We start from the raw sequence: 19671 nt of genomic DNA, 5'->3' as shown, positions 1-19671 counted from the left end.
GGTCCAGAAAAGGAGTTTTCTATAAAATGAATCACTGGTGGCTTTGGAGTCAACCACTTGTCTCTCTTTCTATCAGATTAGTGTATTAGATAACTTAAATTTGTTTTTAAGCTCTAATTTGTGGGTTTTTTTCCTGCCAAAGATACTTTTCTGTAAGGGATGCCTCACTCTTTTTCATTTTTTTCCCTGAACACTTAAAGACTTAGTTTGAATAGAATAGTCTGGTATAGGAATACCACAGCAGGGTTACTAGCTCTTAAAACAATAAAACATGATGCTTCCTGAATGATTAGAAACGATTTTACAATCTTGCAGGACTTCAAGTCATTTGCATTAGTCTCAATTCATATAAAGACTGTATATATAAAAGGTTCAGGGCATTGAACTGACATGCTTAAAAGCAACAACCAAAAAAACTGGTATCTCATTTACTTTAACATTCCTTTCATGTGCTCATGTAGGTTACAGGGGAAATTTTTTAAGTGGTTTTGTTTCTGACTCATTTTTGGAGTCAAACATTGTAGTTCTTTATTATCTAACATTTTAGACTTTCTAGCAATTTTACCTGGGGAAAAGAAAAATGACTTCTGAACACTTGAAAAATTCTGTATTCATAATGGTCATGATGCAGGTAAATCCTGCTTTTTAATGTTTCTCACTTTATATAGTTGGCAGCATACAGTAGAAGATAACATCTTTTCAAAAAGAATTTTTAAGGTAGTTTTCCAAAGAGAGTTTTGCTTTAATCTATATTCTTCTGCCATAGCAGTGAACTAGTACTATAGAATAGAAATTTTATGTAATTTAATGTATCAACAGCGTAGTTGTTTGTTAATCGTGGCCTGATATCCCATGTTGATGATAAGACATATATTTGAGAAATTATTTAGTTTTTTTGCATCAATGTGCTATCTTCCATCTTAGGTCTATCATTTGGCAAGTGTACGCTTACGTGATTTATGCGTAAAACTGGATGTTTCAAATGAGTTACTAAGGAAGATATGGACATGTTTTGAATTCACTTTAGTTCACTGCCCTGATCTAATGAAAGACAGACATTTGGATCAGCTCCTTCTTTGTGCCTTTTACATAATGGCACAGGTAATGTATAGTTGGGGAAGCTCTTTGCCCTAATTGCCTATATGCGAAGCATGAAGTGAAAATCTTTCCCACTTGATTGTTAGTTTGCCTTAAGTGCTATAAGCCAACAGTGCCACCGTTGTTAATTAAGTAGTAAGTTCCAGCTACCATATTTATTCTCTGGACTCTCCATTTAGTTTTATCTTAATAAGCTTTCCCACTTCATAAGAATACATTGGTTGTAAAGAAGTTAGGAAAGATCTTAGAGACCATTTGTAGTAAAGTGGCTCTCCACGCTATTAATTGAAGAACACCATTTCCACCCCCACCTCTGTGACACCTCTAATCTGATAATTCAAAGGAAAATGATGATTACATTGTAGGTGAGTGGAGGCCCAGAGCTGAAAGTAATTTGGCCAAAGTTACACAATTAATGAGTGGCAACTTAGGATCTCCTGATTCATAATCTGGTGTAAAATACCTTCTATACCACATTATTTTCCACTGATTTATTGAGCCGCCTCGTAAAAGCATTTTGCTTTCTAGTTCTACAACGTGTTTTAAGTCATAAAATAGCATGTCTTACTTGTTTTTTAAAATTCTGATATATCTGAAACAATCATCTATGACTTTGGTCTTAATTATTGGCCACACTGGTAGTCCTAGCAGATGTACATAGTTAAGACCTAATTTTTAAGCTTTTTGAAGCAGAGGACATGTTTTCAAACTCCCCTCTCACAATGCCTCTTTAAAATCTCTATACAAAATAGGTATTAATAAACGTTAACTAATTATTTGTGTTTTCCAGAGAATTCTCAGGCTTTAGTCTTTGCTGTTTCTAGCTCCTCATTATAGAGAACAGGTTTAGTGCCAATGGACAGTGAAGCAGAGAAAAGGAGTAATTTAAGAGAACTTTATGATAACAAATATATCAGAAGGGATTCCTTCATGAATCAGTAATCCATTTTCTTCCTTTGGGCCACCACTGTGACTTTTCTAAGTATTAGAAACCCTATAGTCTGCCCTGAAATGTTAAAAGCCTAATCCTATGATAACCGCTCAGCTTTATTGTGAATCACTGCAAGACATTTTCTCTCCTTTAGTATGTGGTTAATTTACTTTTAAATAGGTAATTAAAAACTAATAAAACCAGAGACTACAGAGGATTCAGCAGATCTGAGTTTACTTATATTCTTTTTGTAAAGAAATGCATTTTCTGTAGAGTTATACTACAGCAATCTCAGTGTTTTTGATTAATGAAATTATTAGCTGTGTCCCCACAGGCTACAAAGCCTGAACTTTAAAGGTAGTAAAAGATCATAAACGGTAGTCGCTTTTAGTCATGGACTGGCCTGGGGTTAATGGCTTTCTGCAAGACTGCTCTCAATGCCAACCTATAATTAAGTTTTTGTTCAGAGCCATTTTTCTTTTAAAAGCAATTGATAAGTGCAGTTTTTGTTTTCCTTAGGTAACAAAAGAAGAAAGAACTTTTCAAGAGATAATAAAAAGTTATAGGAATCAGCCCCAAGCTAATAGTCACGTGAGTTACATTATTTTTCCTCCTGTCCAAAAATAGATTTGTAGTATTTCTCTGCTGATATCATATAAAAGGTAAACTTCTTTTATAGTTTTACTATACTTTGGTTTTTTTGGTTTAATGGATACCATATAAACTCAAGAGACAGTTTTAGTAGAAGCCAGGAAATTGGCTGTTTCTCATTTATCCATATATTTGCGTATACTTCTCACATGTTTTCCTGTTCCATTTGTTCATTTGTTGAGTGGGGACAGTTTTCACTAGAAAGTCTAATGAAAAATATCTATAGTAATAATATTCTTTAATTGTGTGAGACTTGATTCTCTGATGGTGTTTAAATCCAGTGAAATTTGAGGATTTGTTAATTTAAATCCAGCTTCTTCTGCCATCTGCTGAAAATCTTAATGTTTGCATCTCTGAATACTTGTCAGGCATTTCTGATAATGTTATATATAATAGCCATGGTGAGAATCCTGCATTAACTGTTCAGTCATGGAAACATAAAATGTTAGCATAGTGACCTGGCACATAGTAAGCATTTAATGATTGTTAGGTTCGTATTATTGTTATTATTGTATCTAAAGAACACAGGGTTAGGTTACCCTAAGGCTTGGGCCGTTCAAGAGTCTAAGGGAGCGTAATGGTCTCTTCTCTGACCCCGGTGATCTGCCATCTTAGGAAGAGAGATGTTGTGGATCAGATATCCCAGGCCCCAGTACTTGTAGTCACACTCCCTTCTAAGAGAGCCCCACAGATAATTTCACTTCTTTACTTAAGCTCCAGAATACTCTGATAGTAAGTGATATAGAGGTATTAGAAGAGCCAAGTACAGGCATTTGTTCTATCCTACAACAGGCTAAGAGTTTCTGGGCCTCTTCAGAAAAGTCCCTCAGGAACAGAGCCTGGAGAGGTCCAGATTGTCCCTGAAGACCGTTAAGGTGAGGTTAGTGTGGGTCAAAATGGGCCAAGCCATAGCTTCCTAAATATCTTCTCAATACCAATACCCATAGGATGAAGGGGAATGGATCATGCCTTTCAGCTATCTTGGAGATAGGAAAGAGTTTAGGGGCAAGGAGGAGCCCACAGTTTCATGTAGCCATGTGACAGAAGATGGGAATGGGATGGGAGCAGGAAACCAAGCCCCAGTGAGATCAAATGACTCTTGTGCAAGGAATTAAAAGGAAGGAGGAACGTGTTCAGATCTTTGAAGTGGCTTTTATTTGGCAAAACCTGCTTATCACTTACTTAATTCTTCTATTTTGTAAATTCCTACAATGGCATATTTTAGATGGTAGGCTCTGTTTCAGTATCTCCTCTTCTAAGATGTTTGCCGTAATCTACATTTACTAGGCTAATAACGTCTTGCTCTTGATTTTCACCCATACAGATAAGTACTTTTTAATTGGCTTGATATCTTGCTCCTCTTATTTTGGTTTTGCTTAACATGTGCCTCTTTGCGACTCAGCAGTCCCTTTTTTCCCCCCTGACCTGTAGGTCTATAGGAGTGTACTATTGAAAAGTATTCCAACAGAAGTTGTAGCATACAATAAAAACGTAAATGGTGATTTTGAAATGAGAGATTGTGGTAAGTTGCCCACTTTAACATTCTTTATGTAACACACCTTTGATTACATTGTACATCATACAGTGATGTCAGGCATCATGGGGTCCATGATATAGGTAGGGTGCCTAATGCATATGTGTTTTGGGAAGAAACAAATAAATTTGAGAGAAATATGGGTCAGGTGCTGCCTTCCAAAGAGGTTGTGTGTTGAAACCATTTTTAGTTTGTCCCCTGTTAATTGTGTTTTAAAGATTGGCAACTGAGCTAACAACAGTTGCCAATCTTTGTTTTTCTCCTGCTTCTTCTCCCCACATCCCCCCAGTACATAGTTGTATATTTTAGTGGTGGGTCCTTCTAGTTGTGGCATGTGGGATGCCGCCTCAGCATGACCTAACAAGCGGTGCCATGTCTGCATCCAGGATCCGAACTGGTGAAACCCTGGGCCGTCAAAGTGGAGCACGCGAACCCTACCACTCAGCCACAGAGCTGGCCCATAATTGTGTTTTAGAAGTTTCCTCTACTTATACACATTAATAAAACTCATAAAAGACACTTAATAAAATTTAAAAATAAATCTGAATGATGGGAAAGTAAGATAGCCATCAGTGGTCTGCCTAAGGAAACAATTAAAGAAATTTCCTGTTCATTAATAAGTGTATAGGTGTTCTGCCACCACTGACAAGGCTGCCATCCTGTTACTACCACCATGCTAAGACTTGAGGCACTAGTAACTTTTTTTCCCAAGAAGGGAAAATCAAATGGTCAGTATTCATATGTTTGATAAGTTGTGAAAATGCCTGTTCTACCCATCTGCTTTTCCTAGTCTCATCTTTCCATTACATAATGTGTATATATGTGAACATATGTATTGTATGTACCTTGTTATATTTAATTCCACAATGTGGGATGTTGAGGTTGTTTCCAATTATACACAGCTTTATGAGGAACATCATTGTAGCTTAATCTTTGGTTTACATCCTTAAGATAAATTCTTAGAGAAAATGGGCTCGTTCGAAGATATATTTTATTTATTTATTTATTTATTTATTTATTTATTTATTTATTTATTGGTTTACATCCTTAGGATAAATTCTCAGAGAAAATGGGCTCGTTCAAAGATATATTTTATTTATTTATTTCTTTATTTATTTTTATTTATTTATTTTTTTTGAGGAAGATTAGCCCTGAGCTAACTACTGTGCCCATCTTCCTCTACTTTATACGTGGGATGCCTCCCACAGCATCGCGTGGCAAGCAGTGCCATGTCCACACCCGGGATCCGAACCGGCGAACCCCAGGCCACCAAGAAGTGGAACGTGTGCACTTAACCGCTGCACCACCAGACCGGCCCCCGAAGATATATTTTTTTTAATTACACAAATATATCTATGATCATTATGATGTCTTCTGGCATCTTAATTTTTAAGAGCTTACTCACCAAAAAATCCTGTAATAATGATGCCCTAGAATCTGGCCCCATTTAAGGATACACAGACCAAACTCCATTCTTTATTTTTTTCTTTTTGGTAAGGAAGATTCACCCTGAGCTAACATCCATTGCCAATCTTGCTCTTTTCTTTTTTTTGCTTGAGAAAGGCTAGCCTTGAGCTAACATCTGTGCCACTTTTCCTCTATTTTTCGTATGTGGGGTACCTCCATAGCATGGCTGACAAGTGGAGTAGGTCCACATCTGGAATCCAAACCTGCGAACCCAGGCCACCGAAACGGAGCATGCAGAACTTTAACCACTCAGCCACAGGGCCAGACTCCAAAACTCAGTTTTTTTTCCATAGATACATTAACCTGAGCCTTTTCAAAGCAATGAGAAGTATATTAGATAGTAAACCTGACAAAATACCAAAAGAACCCTTTCTATTTTTGTTACACGTGTTGCTTGTCTGTCCTGGGTGGTTTTTCTTTCCCTACAAAACCAGGCATCAGAGGTTAGCTAGGAAACAGTGCGCTGTACAAGAGACAACTGCTAGTAAGTTTCTGGGGCATACTAGGAGCAGTGAAGTTCAAGAGAGTAGAAGTAAGGAAAAGGAAATAGATCATAGTTTCTTTTCAATAAAGTATCTGCCAGTGAAGTTTGAGGTGAGTCAGGGTTAGCTACTCTCCTACACCTGAAAGTTTCATAGTAAATTCTCTTGTATATACATTTATTAACTAGATATTTACTAGCAGGCAAACAGAAAACTATTCGTAAGATCCTATCCAGTGGTGATGACACAGAGCAGGGAGAGTATTCAGTGATAATGGACTCAGGAATGTGGCGCCATAAAACGGAGAAAGTTACAGAAGAGGATACAATCAGGCAAATCTGTTCAGATTAGATGTGTTCCAGTTCCTGGAACTGTGGCTATATGCTGTGACCTAGACTTGGACATGCCAAAGAACAGCACCTTGGGAAGAACAGTTCTGGTTCTATAAACAAATTCATGAGTAGATATAAAATGATTACTGTTTTAAGAAGTACACACAGTTCATGTATGCTATGCAGTTAGCTCAAACCCCAGCTATCTGTCCAGCCAGCACCTCACATAAAAAGTTCACTAGAGGCAGATGTCAAGATTCCAGTTGCAGGATTCTGTTAGCCTTAAAGCCAGGATCAAGCAAACAGCATGCATCAGAGTTCAGACCTGGGCCTCATCCATAAAACCAGAGCCCACAGACTTCACTGGATCCCTCATCCCCTTCATGGTATTGTGCATAGTTATCTCAAATATTTTAACCAATCTGCTTACTTTAAATACTTCTGATGTTCCCAACATAAGTCAGTTTATAGCATTAGGCATACTTAGTAAATGGTCACTGTTTTCATCAATAAAAACCGATTTCTGATGTTGAATATGTTAATTAGCAAAACATTGGTCATTAACTGAACTACGCCTAACAAACCATTACTGTAGCCAGCTGTGGAGAGTGAGCTTCCACATTAAAATACCAATCCACTCATGGACCACGAATTCTTCATTATCATGTTAGCTGACCACCCCAGACTGCCGTTCTTTTTTTTTTTTTAATTGTGATAAAATTATATAAATTTCAGGTGTACATCATTATATTTTGATTTCTGTGTAAATTACATCATGTTCACCACCCAAAGACTAATTTACCATCCATCACCATACACATGTGCCTAAACACCCTTTTCACCCTCCTCCCTCCCCCCATCCCCTCTGGGAGCCTCTGGGAGCCCCTCTGTCTCTCTCTTTGTTCTTTTTATCTTCTATTTATGAGTGAGATCATACAGTATTTGACTTTCTTCCTCTGACTTATTTCGCTTAGCGTAGTACCCTCAAAGTCCAGCCATGTTGTCACAAATGGCAAGATTTCATGTTTTTTATGGCTGAGTAGTATTCCTTTGTGTACATATATCACATCTTCTTTATCCATTCGTCCCTTGATGAGCACCTAGGTTGCTTCCAAGTCTTGGCTGTTGTGAATAATGCTGCAGTGAACATAGGGGTGCATGTATCTTTACACATTTCTGTTTTCAAGTTCTTTGAATAAATAACCAGTAGTGGAATAGCTGGATCATGTGGTATTCTATTCTCATATATATATATATATTTTTTTTTTTTTTGAGGAAGATTAGCCCTGAGCTAAGATCCATGCCCCATCGTCCTCTATTTTATATGTGGGACACCTGCTATAGCGTGGCTTGATAGGCCCTGCATAGCTCTGTGCCTGGGATCCGAACTGGTGAACTCTGAGCCACCAAAGCAGAGCGCACGAACTTAACCACTACACCACCAGACCAGCCCCTCTATTCTTAATTATTTGAGGAATCTCCATACTGTTTTCCATAGTGGCTGCACCAGTTTGCACTCCTACCAGCAGTGTATGAGAGTTCCCTTTTCTCCACATCCACTCCACCACTCATTATTTCTTGTCCTGTATAGCCATTCTGACAGGTGTGAGGTGATAGCTCATTGTAGTTTTGATTTGCATTTCTCTAATTATTGATGTTGAACATCTTTTCATGTGCCTTTTGGCCAACTGTATTAGCTTCTTTGGAAAAATGTCTGTTCAGATCTTTTGCCCTTTTTTTAATTGGGTTGTTAGTTTTTTTGTTGTTGAGATGTATTAGTTCTTTATATATTTTGGGTAGTAACCCCTTATCGGATATATGGTTCGCAAATATCTGCTCCCGCCTGTTAGGTTGTCTTTTCATTTTGTTGATAGTTTCCTTTGCTGTGCAGAAGCTTTTTAGTTTGATGTAGTCCCATTTGTTTATTTTTTCTACTGTTTCCCTTGCCTGGTCAGACATGGTACTTGAAAATGTACTGCTAAGACTGATGTCAAAGAGCATACTGCCTATGTTTTCTTCTAGAAGTTTTATGGTTTCAGGTCTTACATTCAAGTCTTTAATCCATTTTGAGTTGATTTTTGTGTATGGTGTAAGACAAGAGTCTACTTTGATTCCTTGGTCTGTGGCTGTCCAGTTTTCCCAACACCATTTGCTGAAGAGACTTTCCTTTCTCCATTGTGTGTTTTTGCCTCCCTTGTCGAAAATTAGCTGTCCATACGTGTGGGTTTATTTCTGGGCTCTCGATTCTGTTCCATTGATCTGTGTGTCTGTTTTTGTGCCAGTACCATGCTGTTTTGGTTACTATAGCTTTCTGTAGTGTATTTTGAAATCAGAAAGTGTGATGCCTCCAGCTTCGTTCTTTTTTCTCAGGATTCCTTTTGCTTTTCGGGGTCTTTTGTTGTCCCATATAAATTTTAAGATTCTTTGTTCTATTTCTGTGAAAAATGTTGGAACTTTGATAGGGATTGTATTGAATCTGTAGATTGCTTGAGGAAGTATGGACATTTTAACTATGTTAATCTTCCAATCCAAGAGCAAGGAATATCTTTCCATTTCTTCGTATCTTCCTCAGTTTCTTTCAACAATTTTTATAGTTTATATTATAGTTTTCAGTGCACAGGTCTTTCACCTCTTTGGTTAAATTTATTCCTAGGTATGTTATTCTTTTTGTTGCAATTATAAATGGGATTGTATTCCTAATTTCTCTTTCTGCTACTTCATTGTTAGCATATAGAAAGGAAACTGATTTTTGTACGTTGATTTTGTATCCTGCAACTTTACCATATTCATTTATTATTTCTAAACAAACTAGCATCCTTGATTAGAACTCTTGAGAGACCCAGGTTATAGCTTACTCAAAGTACAATAACACAATTATGTAAGTTGAAAACTTTATGATACTTCCTGAGAGGCTTGTTTTAAGGATTAAAAAGGATAATGTATATGTGTGTGTATGGTGTTTAACACAATTCCTGCTCATAGTAAGGCCTCAGTAAATAGTAGCTATTTATTGTTTTGTTTATAAGCCATATAAAATTTAGTGTATTTTATTAATGAGTATCGCTCTCTAAGTATCCTTTTTTTTCTTTCTTTTTCTGCTAATTTGTCTAAGCCCATATTCCTTACTTAAAATCCTTTAAATGTTGAAAACATAAAGATCACACACACACAGTTAAAGCAAAGTCTCTTGAGGGACAAAAATTAAAATTCTCTTTTCATGTGAGAGGTATAAAACTGGTAACTGCACATTGATAATTAGGTAACTTAATTTGCATTATACCCATTTTACAGTCACCAGAGAGACAACCAAGATATAAGCAGAGCACATTTTTACTTGTTTTTAGATTACAGTGATCCCTTTCAGAGCTCACAAGTAACTCCCCAAATATTACTGAAATGGTCTGAAACCACTGAAGACTTAAATTGGTCTGTCAGTGGCTTTTCCATAACTGCAGCTAAATAGCACGGCCCTCTCAATCAGAAAACCAGTCTGAAATATTTACTGAACACTGTTATTGTGAGGAGCAAAAAAGTTGAGTGAGGCTGTGGTGGGAGAAATACAAAGCAATATTAAGTGCTTGCTCCAGCAAAGTACTGCTGTACTGGTCAAGCCCATCATATCTTGACCCTTTGATTTATAAATAAATTCTGATCTTCTTTCTAACTTTCATTTTTAAATAATTTTGCTTCTTTACTTTCTCCATCTTTAAGTGGTAAAAATGAATGCCTCGGACCGGCCTGGTTGCACAGTGGTTAAGTTCGCATGTTCCGCTTTGGCGGCCTGGGGTTCACCGGTTCGGATCCTAGGTGCCGACATGGCACCTCTTGTCAAGCCATGCTGTGGCAGGCGTCCCACATACAAAGTAGAGGAAGATGGGCACAGATGTTAGCTCAGGGCCGGTCTTCCTCAGCAAAAAGAGGAGGATTGGCAGCAGTTAGCTCAGGGCTAATCTTCCTCAAAAAAAAAAAAAAAAAAACACGCCTCTTCTCAGTTTGCAGACTAACGACAGTATATGTTAAGAAACCAGCATCAGTCAATTGAGCAGCTCCCCTGGTGGTGATGGATGGGCGTTTCATTAATATATGCATCCCAAACAATTTGGGTGTGCTCAACCTTTGAAAACCAGTCCCCTTGAAAAATGGTTATCTACACTTCCCTCAACATCTCTTCCCTTGGATGCAGATATATTGTCTTGGAATAGAAAACTAACCATGTGGGGGCTGGCCCCGTGGCCGAGTGGTTAAGTTCGCGCGCTCCGCTGCAGGCGGCCCAGTGTATCGTTGGTTCGAATCCTGGGCGCGGACATGGCGCTGCTCATCAGACCACGCTGAGGCAGCGTCCCACATGCCACAACTAGAAGAACCCACAACGAAGAATACACAACTATGTACCGGGGGACTTTGGGGAGAAAATGGAAAAAAAAAAAAATCTTTAAAAAAAAAAAAAGAAAAAAAAAAAAAAGAAAACTAACCATGTATTATAGTTGCAGTTGTTGGCCACCTGCAATGCTGGGTTAATTTGCCTTCTCCCTTCACACTTTCACTTTAGATCCTTGGAAAATTTTGAAGCATGTCTCTCTGGAGCTCTGCAGATATTATCTCTATTCTCCTGAGGGCTTGTCTCGTTCACTGATTGTTTATATAAAACCACGTTTTAGGAGCCAGCCCATTGGCATTGCTTCAGTGGCCCAGGGTTCGCAGGTTCAGATCCCGGGTATGGACTTACACACCGCTCATCAAGCCATGCTGTGGCGCCCTCCTGTGTACAAAATAGAGGAAGATTGGCACAGATGTTAGCTCAGGGACAATTGTCTTCAAGCAAAAAGAGAAGGATTGGTAACAGGTGTTAGCTCAGGGCTAATCTTCCTCACCAAAAAAAAAAAAACCCACACATTTTAATTGTTTGACAGTGTTATATGATAATCCAAAAAAGACATTCCTCTTATTCATGGCAACAGCAGGGAAAATTATGAAACCATAATTTCAAATGGTCACAAATATATATCAAACATATACCATATAGCACAAATTATATTAGGCAGAGGTCCCTACCTTCTGAGGGGAAACAGATTTGTAACAGTTATAGCACCGGGCATGTAAACCTTTGATCTCATTCTCTTTCCCAGTCTTCCATAAGTTTCATCTCCTAATGTATATGTGGTTAAGATAATCACCAGGCCTGCTGAGGCTTTAATGTCAGAGTGCTAGAATCCTTAAAGAGATGGGAAGGTAGACATCTATCTCTTGCATAAGGGACAACTGACATCTTGTTTCCTATTTTGAAATGAAAAAATATATACCTAAGAAAAACCATATTTAGTTAGGATCCAAGGTCCCAGAGAGTTTTAAATGTTTGATTCCTTCAAACTAAGTATAGCTCCTTACTTTTTGTAAATATTAACAACTGGAATTGGAGTGACACAGAAATATGGAAACTATAGTCTCTGCCTCCAGAAAGTTCTAATCCAAGGAGGACATTAAATAATTTTAATTGATCCACATAATGAGAATAACCTACAACTGCTGTTACCAAGCCAGTGTGCCTTGAAACAGTGTTCCCCAGGGTGGTAGTGTTATGGGAAATAGGGATTGTGCATAAAAAATTAGAAAAGTATTTGGGGCCGGCCCGGTGGTGCAGCAGTTAAGTGCGCACGTTCTGCTTTGGCGGCCCGGGGTTTGCCAGTTCAGATCCCGGGTGTGGACGTGGCACTGCTTGGCACGCCATGCTGTGGTAGGCGTCCCACATATAAAGTGGAGGAAGATGGGCATGGATGTTAGCTCAGGGCCAGTCTTCCTCAGCGAAAAGAGGAGGATTGGCAGCAGTTAGCTCAGAGCTAATCTTCCTCAAAAAAAAAAAAAAGAAAGAAAAAAAAATAATTTGACAAGTATGCAGTTAAAGTGAACATGTGTTTTTTTCCAACTGCAGAACTTCTCAGAGCCTTTAATCTACTAACATTTATCCTGAATTTCCAAAAGGAGGATAGAATATGCAGCATTTGTTCAACTTATTTGACCACAGAGCTCCCCGCCCCCCACCACCACCATTAAGATCCTTTAAGTCATATCAAAAATGGCAAGAGTGGAAAAAGACATCCAAACTGGGACTGAGATTCCAGGGGACTGCCTGGCTCTTAGATCATGGTTGAGTTTTCTGGTTTTCCTAAGGTGAAAGCATACTTCTACTCATTTTCTCAGTGTTTACAGGCCAGTGTATTGATAGTGAGAACTTTCATATGCTGAATTCTTTTTATCAGTGGTTTTCTTAGCTCCTGTAAGCAGATGATTCTTGTATGTACAAGTAGACGATGGTTTGTAATAGTCTTCCCAAAAGAAGAGTAGGATAAATTTCTGCCTGGTCTCACAAGCTATCCCAGAGTTACATCAATAAATAGGAAAGCCCCAGGGCTAGCCCAGTGGCACAGTGGTTAAGTGCGCACGTTCTGCGTCAGCAGCCCGGGGTTCGCTGGTTTGGGTCCCAGGTGCGGACATGGCACTGCTTGGCAAGCCATGCTGTGGCAGACGTCCCACATCTAAAGTAGAGGAAGATGGGCATGGATGTTAGCTCAGGGCCAGTCTTCCTCAGCAAAAAGAGGGGGATTCGCAGCAGTTAGCTCAGAGCTAATCTTCCTCAAAAAATAAATAAATAAATAGGAAAGCCCCTTGGGGCGAGCTATCATTTTACAACCAAAGACTCTGGCTATAAACTGAGCACTAAGGTTCCTGTTGTGTGTGGGAAAATAAGGCTCTTTGAACAACTGTCACCTGCCACGTATTTGCAAAAAAATAAACACAAGCAATTCATCTTGCTTCTTCCTTAACCTCTGAGAATATGCTTTACCTTTCAGAGTCTGTCCACCTTTGACAAAGAGCCAATATGAATATCTGCAGACCCTTTTGTTATCTAAGCTCAAGGTTTGCCACTGCCACCCATACTCTAGAGCTCATTTTAGCTAAACCTCAACCCAGGGCTAGTGCCCCCTCTAAAGGCCACCAGTGACAGTAAGCTCAAAAGGTATGGTTGTGAAAACATTCTTGCTGACATGGTATGTAGAGGAAAGAGCACTACCTTAAGTTTGCATGTTTGCATTTCTCTAGATTTCAATATAATTTATACATAATATACATAGATTTCTGAACCTTCTCTAAAAACATTAATTGCTTTACATAAAGGTTTCGTTTGATTTTTTTTTTAATGTTGTAGAGACAGTTGTAATTCAAATTACCAACTCATATTTTAAAGTACAACTATCACAACACTGAATTCTTTTAACAGACTTAGAAGATGCTACAAAAACACCTGACTGTTCCATTGGACCAGTGAAAGAGGAAAGAGCTGATCTTATCAAATTTTACAATACAATATATCTAGGAAGAGTAGAGGCATTTGCATTGAAATACGACTTGTCAAATCAGGACCATGTGGTATGTTTTATGTTTTACTACTTCATTAACATATATATAATCGTAGTTGGATGACTATGAGTTTATTTTGCTAGATAAATGTTTCAGATAAAATAAAAAATAAAAGCTTCACTGATGCGTTATATAGGAGAAAATACACTGCTGATTAGAGAGTGATTAAGGCTATGATGCGTGAGACCAGAGGAAATCATGGAAATTTTATCCATACTGTGGTTATGTTGCTAGAAATTATGTATGTATATAGGCAGGGACTACATGGGAACATGGGAAAATGAACCCAATTAATTCTGGCAATTTTTTTCTCTTGTTTTTTATTTCTGTTGTTATATTTATGAGAGAGATGTTTTTCTCAAGATAAAGAAAAAAGGAAATAAATAGGCCTGAATCATTAATAGAGGCAACACTAAGAAATTTTTGTGCAGACCCTAGATTTGGCAGTACCGCCAGGCATCTGAAAATGTTACCAGTATGTAAGCTGAGGTTGGTTCCCAGGAGACCGGACTTTAATTATAAGAAAGAAGGACCTAATAGGAGCTGCATCCAGCCAGTAGCCATGCGTGTGTATGTGTGTGTGTCTCTCTAAGTTTCTCTCTTTGTCCCTTTCAAGGAATATAGTCTGTGACTATCCTCAGAAGCCATGACTGCTCGTCCTGCTTCATCAGTTCCACCTCCCCCAATCATGTACTATCCTGTGAATATCAGCCAGTTGAAACTAGTTTTATCACCTTCAAGTGAAGATTATAAATGAAATATTAAGACCCCATCTCCATTTATTCTCCTAATGGAAACATTGTACAGAATATTAAAGAAAAGTGCAGTCCCTACTCACCTAAATCTATTTGTAAATCTTTTGCGTTTCAAATTAAAGTCTTAACTATTTCTTTAACAGATTTGTTCCATCTTGGAATCATCCTCCTAGTTCATAGAATTCTCTGCCTCTCTTTTATTCTCTCTGCTGCTGCTTGGGTTGTCAGTATGCATGTGTATAGAGAGATTCTTATTGCAAGTGTTAGGACATTGATTACTCTTTGCCCCTACTTTCTGAGCATGGACACAAGGTTCCTATGCTCTTGGCTTACTGCTTCTAGTGTCTTGCCCAGAATTCTTAGTACTGTTTACAGGATTTCCTGGAAAATAAGTTTTAGTTTATATGTTAATAATTGTTGAGGGGCCAGCCCGATGGTGCAGCGGTTAAGTGCACATATTCTGCTTCGGCGGCCCGGGGTTCACTGGTTAGGATCCCAGGTGCGGACATGGCACCACTTGACAAGCCATGCTGTGGCAGGCGTCCCACATATAAAGTAGAAGAAGATGGGCGTGGATGTTAGCTCAGGACCAATCTTCCTCAGCAAAAAGAGGGGGATTGGTGGCAGATGTTAGCTCAGGGCTAATCTTCCTCAAAAAAAAAAAATTGTTGAAAAGCAAGGGTTATGGACCACTTCTTTGCTTTTTTCAGGCATAAATAAGCAATTACAATATAACTTACTCCTAACTAAGAGATGCCAATAAGAATAAAAATGTGGGTCCGGCCCCGTGGCCAAGTGCTTAAGTTCATGCGTTCTGCTTCGGTGGCCCAGGGTTTTGCCAGTTCAAATTCTGGGCGCAGATCTGGCACTGCTCATCAAGCCATGCTGAGGCGGCATCCCACATGCCACAACTAGAAGGTCGCACAACTGAAAATACGCAACTATGTACCAGGGGGCTTTGGGAGAAAAAGGAAAAATTTTTTAATAAATTAATTAAAGAATAAAAATATGGATTCAAAAAAGAAAGAAAAACTTTTATCTTAAAAAAACTCACTTTTGGGTTGTTTCAGATGGAGGCTCCACCGCTCTCTCCTTTTCCACATATTAAGCAGCAGCCAGGCTCACCACGCCGCATTTCGCAGCAGCACTCCATTTATGTTTCCCCACACAAGAATGGGCCAGGCCTGACGCCAAGGAGTGCTCTGCTGTACAAGTTCAATGGCAGCCCTTCTAAGGTGAGGTGCACACAAACTTTACTCCAAAATAACTTCTGTACATGTGTTAAAAATTGGATTTCATATTACCAATTAGTTATCTTTAATCTTGCTCTTTTTTTGCTAACTTTCTACTAATAAATCTAAACTGTTACTTAGTATGGCAAATTCTTGTGATCAAGAGCAGTGTATTCAGTTGAGGCAGTTTAATCCTCATAATAATTTAATCCTTGATAACTATTGACATCATATTGGAGGGTTCAGTGCAAGAGCCCAGTGTGTCTCCCCGTTCAAGCATGATCTTGAGAAGGGACCAGTAAGGCAATACCTGCAAGTGGTCAGACTTGGGGAACATAAGGTTTAAAGAGAGGCCTTGGAAGTGGAAGTTCATTTGGTGGATGGCAACCAGGATAGTGAAAAGTCTGAAAACAGAGGCCTACTCTTATTTGCACAGACAGCTCTGTGGTTTTAGCTCCATCTTTACAGTGATGGAGATGCTACTGTTTGCAGATATTTCAAGGACTGTCAAGCAGATATATTCAGTATGTCTTCAGACGCCAGAATCAGTACCGACTGGAAGAAGTTGTAGTGGGACAGATTGTAACTCAGTCCAAATGCAATGGCAGCCCCTTAACTTATTAGTTTCTCTTCAGTTCCATAAACATCTTTTGATTTCCTACTAAGCCAAGAAAGTTGACTAAGGTATAATACCTCACATACTTGCATTTCCTTCTTCATAAAAGTTGATTTCCTTTAACGATGTTTAGAAGAGATCTTGTATGAAATCAAAGACAGAACCAATGACTTCTAAGGCAATGATTTCAAAATCATTTTTCAGAATCACCTGGGGAGGTTGTTGAACGCACATACCTGTCCCGTAAACCTACTGAATCACAAATCTGTGGCAGGCGGGTTCCCTAGATGATTGTGATGCACAGCTTTCAGGAACCACATCTCTAAGGCCTCGCTACTCAGAGTGTGGTTTACAGACCAGCAACATCAACATTACCTGGGAGCATGTTAGAAATGCAGAATCTCAGGCCTCACACCAGCCCTACTGAATCTGAATCTGCATTTTAACAAGATCCTCAGATGATTAGTAACACATTCAAGTTTGAAAAGCATTGCCCCAGGAGGAGGATCTCAAACTTTAGGGAGCATCCAAATCACCGGGAGGGCTTGATAAACCATAGATTGCTGGGCCTCACCCCAGAGTGTCTGATTCAGTAGGCGTAGGGTGAGGGTTTATAATTTGCATTCCTAATAAGTTCCTAAATGCTTCTGCTACTTCTGGTCTGATGTCCCCACTTTGAGAACTACTGCTTATAAGGTAAAGCTAATATTTAAAATCACCTGAGAAGATTAGTTCTAATCATCATTATTAGCTTGGCCTATATTCAGAAGTAATCTCTGCCCCAGTGTTTAGCTTTGGATGGAGGACAGAGGGCAGGAAAAAGCAGTTAGCTTAGTTCCTTGCTGCTATTTCCTCTTTTTCTCACGCATGTCCTCTTTTTTTGCACAGAGTTTGAAAGATATCAACAACATGATAAGGCAAGGCGAGCAGAGAACCAAGAAGCGAGCAATAGCCATCGATGGTGATGTAGAATCACCTGCCAAACGCCTCTGTCAAGAAAATGATGATGTTTTACTTAAACGGCTACAGGATGTTGTCAGTGAAAGAGCAAATCATTAGTGCCCTTCCTGTTTCTGTGGTAAAAGCACTTTCAGATTGTTTTGCAGAGAGTTGGGGCTCTATCCTCCAAAATTTTCAGCCCTGCAGATGGTAAATATCACTGGGTTATAAGAAAAATTGCACCAAAATTATGTGCTTTCTTTTTTTTACATTTATCCAAAATATAGTTGACAGATATGTATTTTGAGTTGGATTGGAAAGGAATGTTTTAAGTGCCTTTTAAACATATTAATAGCCATAGAACTTTTTAAATGTTTGTTCCTTGGGTTAGTTTTTAAGATGAAGCAAGGAGAAACCTCATAATTTTTTAGCTCACTTTTTAAAATAACCAAATTTCTCCTCCTTCTGTACTTTGTAATATAAGGGTAAATAATCTGGTTTTGGTAAGCATGCTTTGAGATATTTGTATTCTCAATTTAATATTGAGTAGGGGTTGGTTCACAAAGCACCTGGGCCGGAGGATGATGCACCAGCCTGTCTCTGTCCCACTATGGTAACACCATGTTCTGGGTTGTGTAGATCCCTTCTCATGCCCTTCCTCTCCGTGCATATAAGCAGATTTGTACCTGGGCCCATGCACTGCTCTCACTCCTTGCTTTCCAACCCTAAGTCCTCTTAGCCTAGTGTCACAACCCAATAAAAGGAGTGCTTACTCCTTTTTTAAACTACTGTCATTTTGTTTTCCAAACCATTAATTTAATTATACCAGATTATATTATGACATGTAATTCTCAAAATAGAAAGCTGCTTCTCAATCAAGTAGAATAAAATACAGATGGAGCTGTTAGAAACTAAATTTCCTGTTAGTGAGGTAATGCCATGATGTGTAAGAGACTATTTTTGAGGTCATCATAAGATCAGTCATTCTCACTGTCTAATTGATTCCCTAAGAATAGTTGAAACCTTTTTCACAACCATATTAATATCACCTCATGCCTTATAATTACAATACACATCAGTAAAACAGCTGCTTATTACTTCCCCCTCTTTATTCTCGGTATTACTGGTGCATTGTGAGTTTCCCATTAGAGTTTGATCTCTGGGGCCCCTTAAGGATGTTTTCCTGTACTAGGGATACAGCTTTCCAAAGAATTGGCTATTGAATATTCTCTTTTTACAGTGTGTTTCCAGAATCTGGAAGGACATAGATAAGCCATTCTTAATTAATTTTGAGAAAATGTTATCAAATGTATATTTTTAAACTGCAAACCTTATTTTTTAAAATGCAAAATATTTAACTTAACCTGTGTCTAACCCTGGCTAATTTGAATTGGTCTAATATTTGACTGTAAATTAGTAATTACTGTTGTCAGGGGTTTTTTTTTTAATTTTAACAAGAAAAGTGATTTTGGTCACGTCTTACTTTTCTGAAAATTACACCTTCATTATTTGTGTAGTATCTACACACGTTATAAGCCAAATAACATCGTCTGTCTTGAACCCTTGTATATATTTTTATGTAGCTATAACTATTATGTCATTTTCATCTTCATTATTGATGTGCAAAATATAAGTTAGCATTTGTACATTGACTATGTAAGAAGCTCTGGACGTGTTTTTACCAGTTTTAAGGACTTAATATCAATGTACATAAAATGGTTAATAAAACCTTGTTTTTGAGATTAAAATGTATTCGTGCTCTTTTCTGTGACGAGGAGCAATTGTACAGCCATCTAGAATCTATATCTCTTTAAATATCTGCTTTATATCTTTTAAATATCTTAATGCAACATAAAAGTTAATGTTCCTGGTGGTTTCCAGGGGCTAGGAAGACAATGGGAAGTGACTGACTCCTTAATGAAATATTGTGGAACTTGACATAGGTGGTGGTTGCTTAACATGGTGAATTTACTAAATGACACTGAATTGTACACTTTAAAATGGTTAACTTTATGATAGGTGAATTTCACCTCATTTTTAAAAATGCCTTAGACACATATAAAGAAACTTTTTTCTTAGACACATATAAAGGACTATTTCAAGGTCTTAGAGTGAATGTGTGGGCCTAATTATGGTACAGAATTAAGAAAAAGGCTTATTTTTTCCTGGGAGTGCTTTCAGGCATATCTCGCCAGATGAGACTCACAGCTTGAAAGTTATT

General features: G+C 38.3%; 1 protein-coding gene across 10 annotated transcripts in view; it reads left to right on the top strand.

Moving 5' to 3' along the window:
• The window catches only part of RBL1 (RB transcriptional corepressor like 1), a 64200-nt gene extending 45002 nt beyond the window's left edge, over window positions 1-19198 (top strand). For 5 of the 10 annotated variants that reach the window (XM_070588353.1, XM_008535242.2, XM_070588352.1 and 2 more), the window contains 6 exons: window positions 925-1101; window positions 2549-2620; window positions 4112-4202; window positions 13769-13917; window positions 15734-15898; window positions 17400-19198. In XM_070588353.1, coding sequence (XP_070444454.1) covers window positions 925-1101; window positions 2549-2620; window positions 4112-4202; window positions 13769-13917; window positions 15734-15898; window positions 17400-17570 — 825 coding nt within the window. In that variant the 3' untranslated portion in view covers window positions 17571-19198. Of the gene's footprint in view, window positions 1-924; window positions 1102-2548; window positions 2621-4111; window positions 4203-13340; window positions 13508-13768; window positions 13918-15733; window positions 15899-17399 lie in introns of all 10 variants that reach the window. The other 5 variants (XM_008535243.2, XM_070588351.1, XR_011530817.1 and 2 more) reach the window with 4 other exon arrangements.
• Window positions 19199-19671: the final 473 nt, after the last annotated feature.

This window comes from Equus przewalskii, chromosome 21 (assembly GCF_037783145.1).
Source record: "Equus przewalskii isolate Varuska chromosome 21, EquPr2, whole genome shotgun sequence".
In the NCBI taxonomy this organism is placed as follows: Eukaryota; Metazoa; Chordata; class Mammalia; order Perissodactyla; family Equidae; genus Equus; species Equus przewalskii.
The sequence above is the reverse complement of the archived record's forward strand: the minus strand, read 5'-3'. Positions and strand labels throughout refer to the sequence as shown.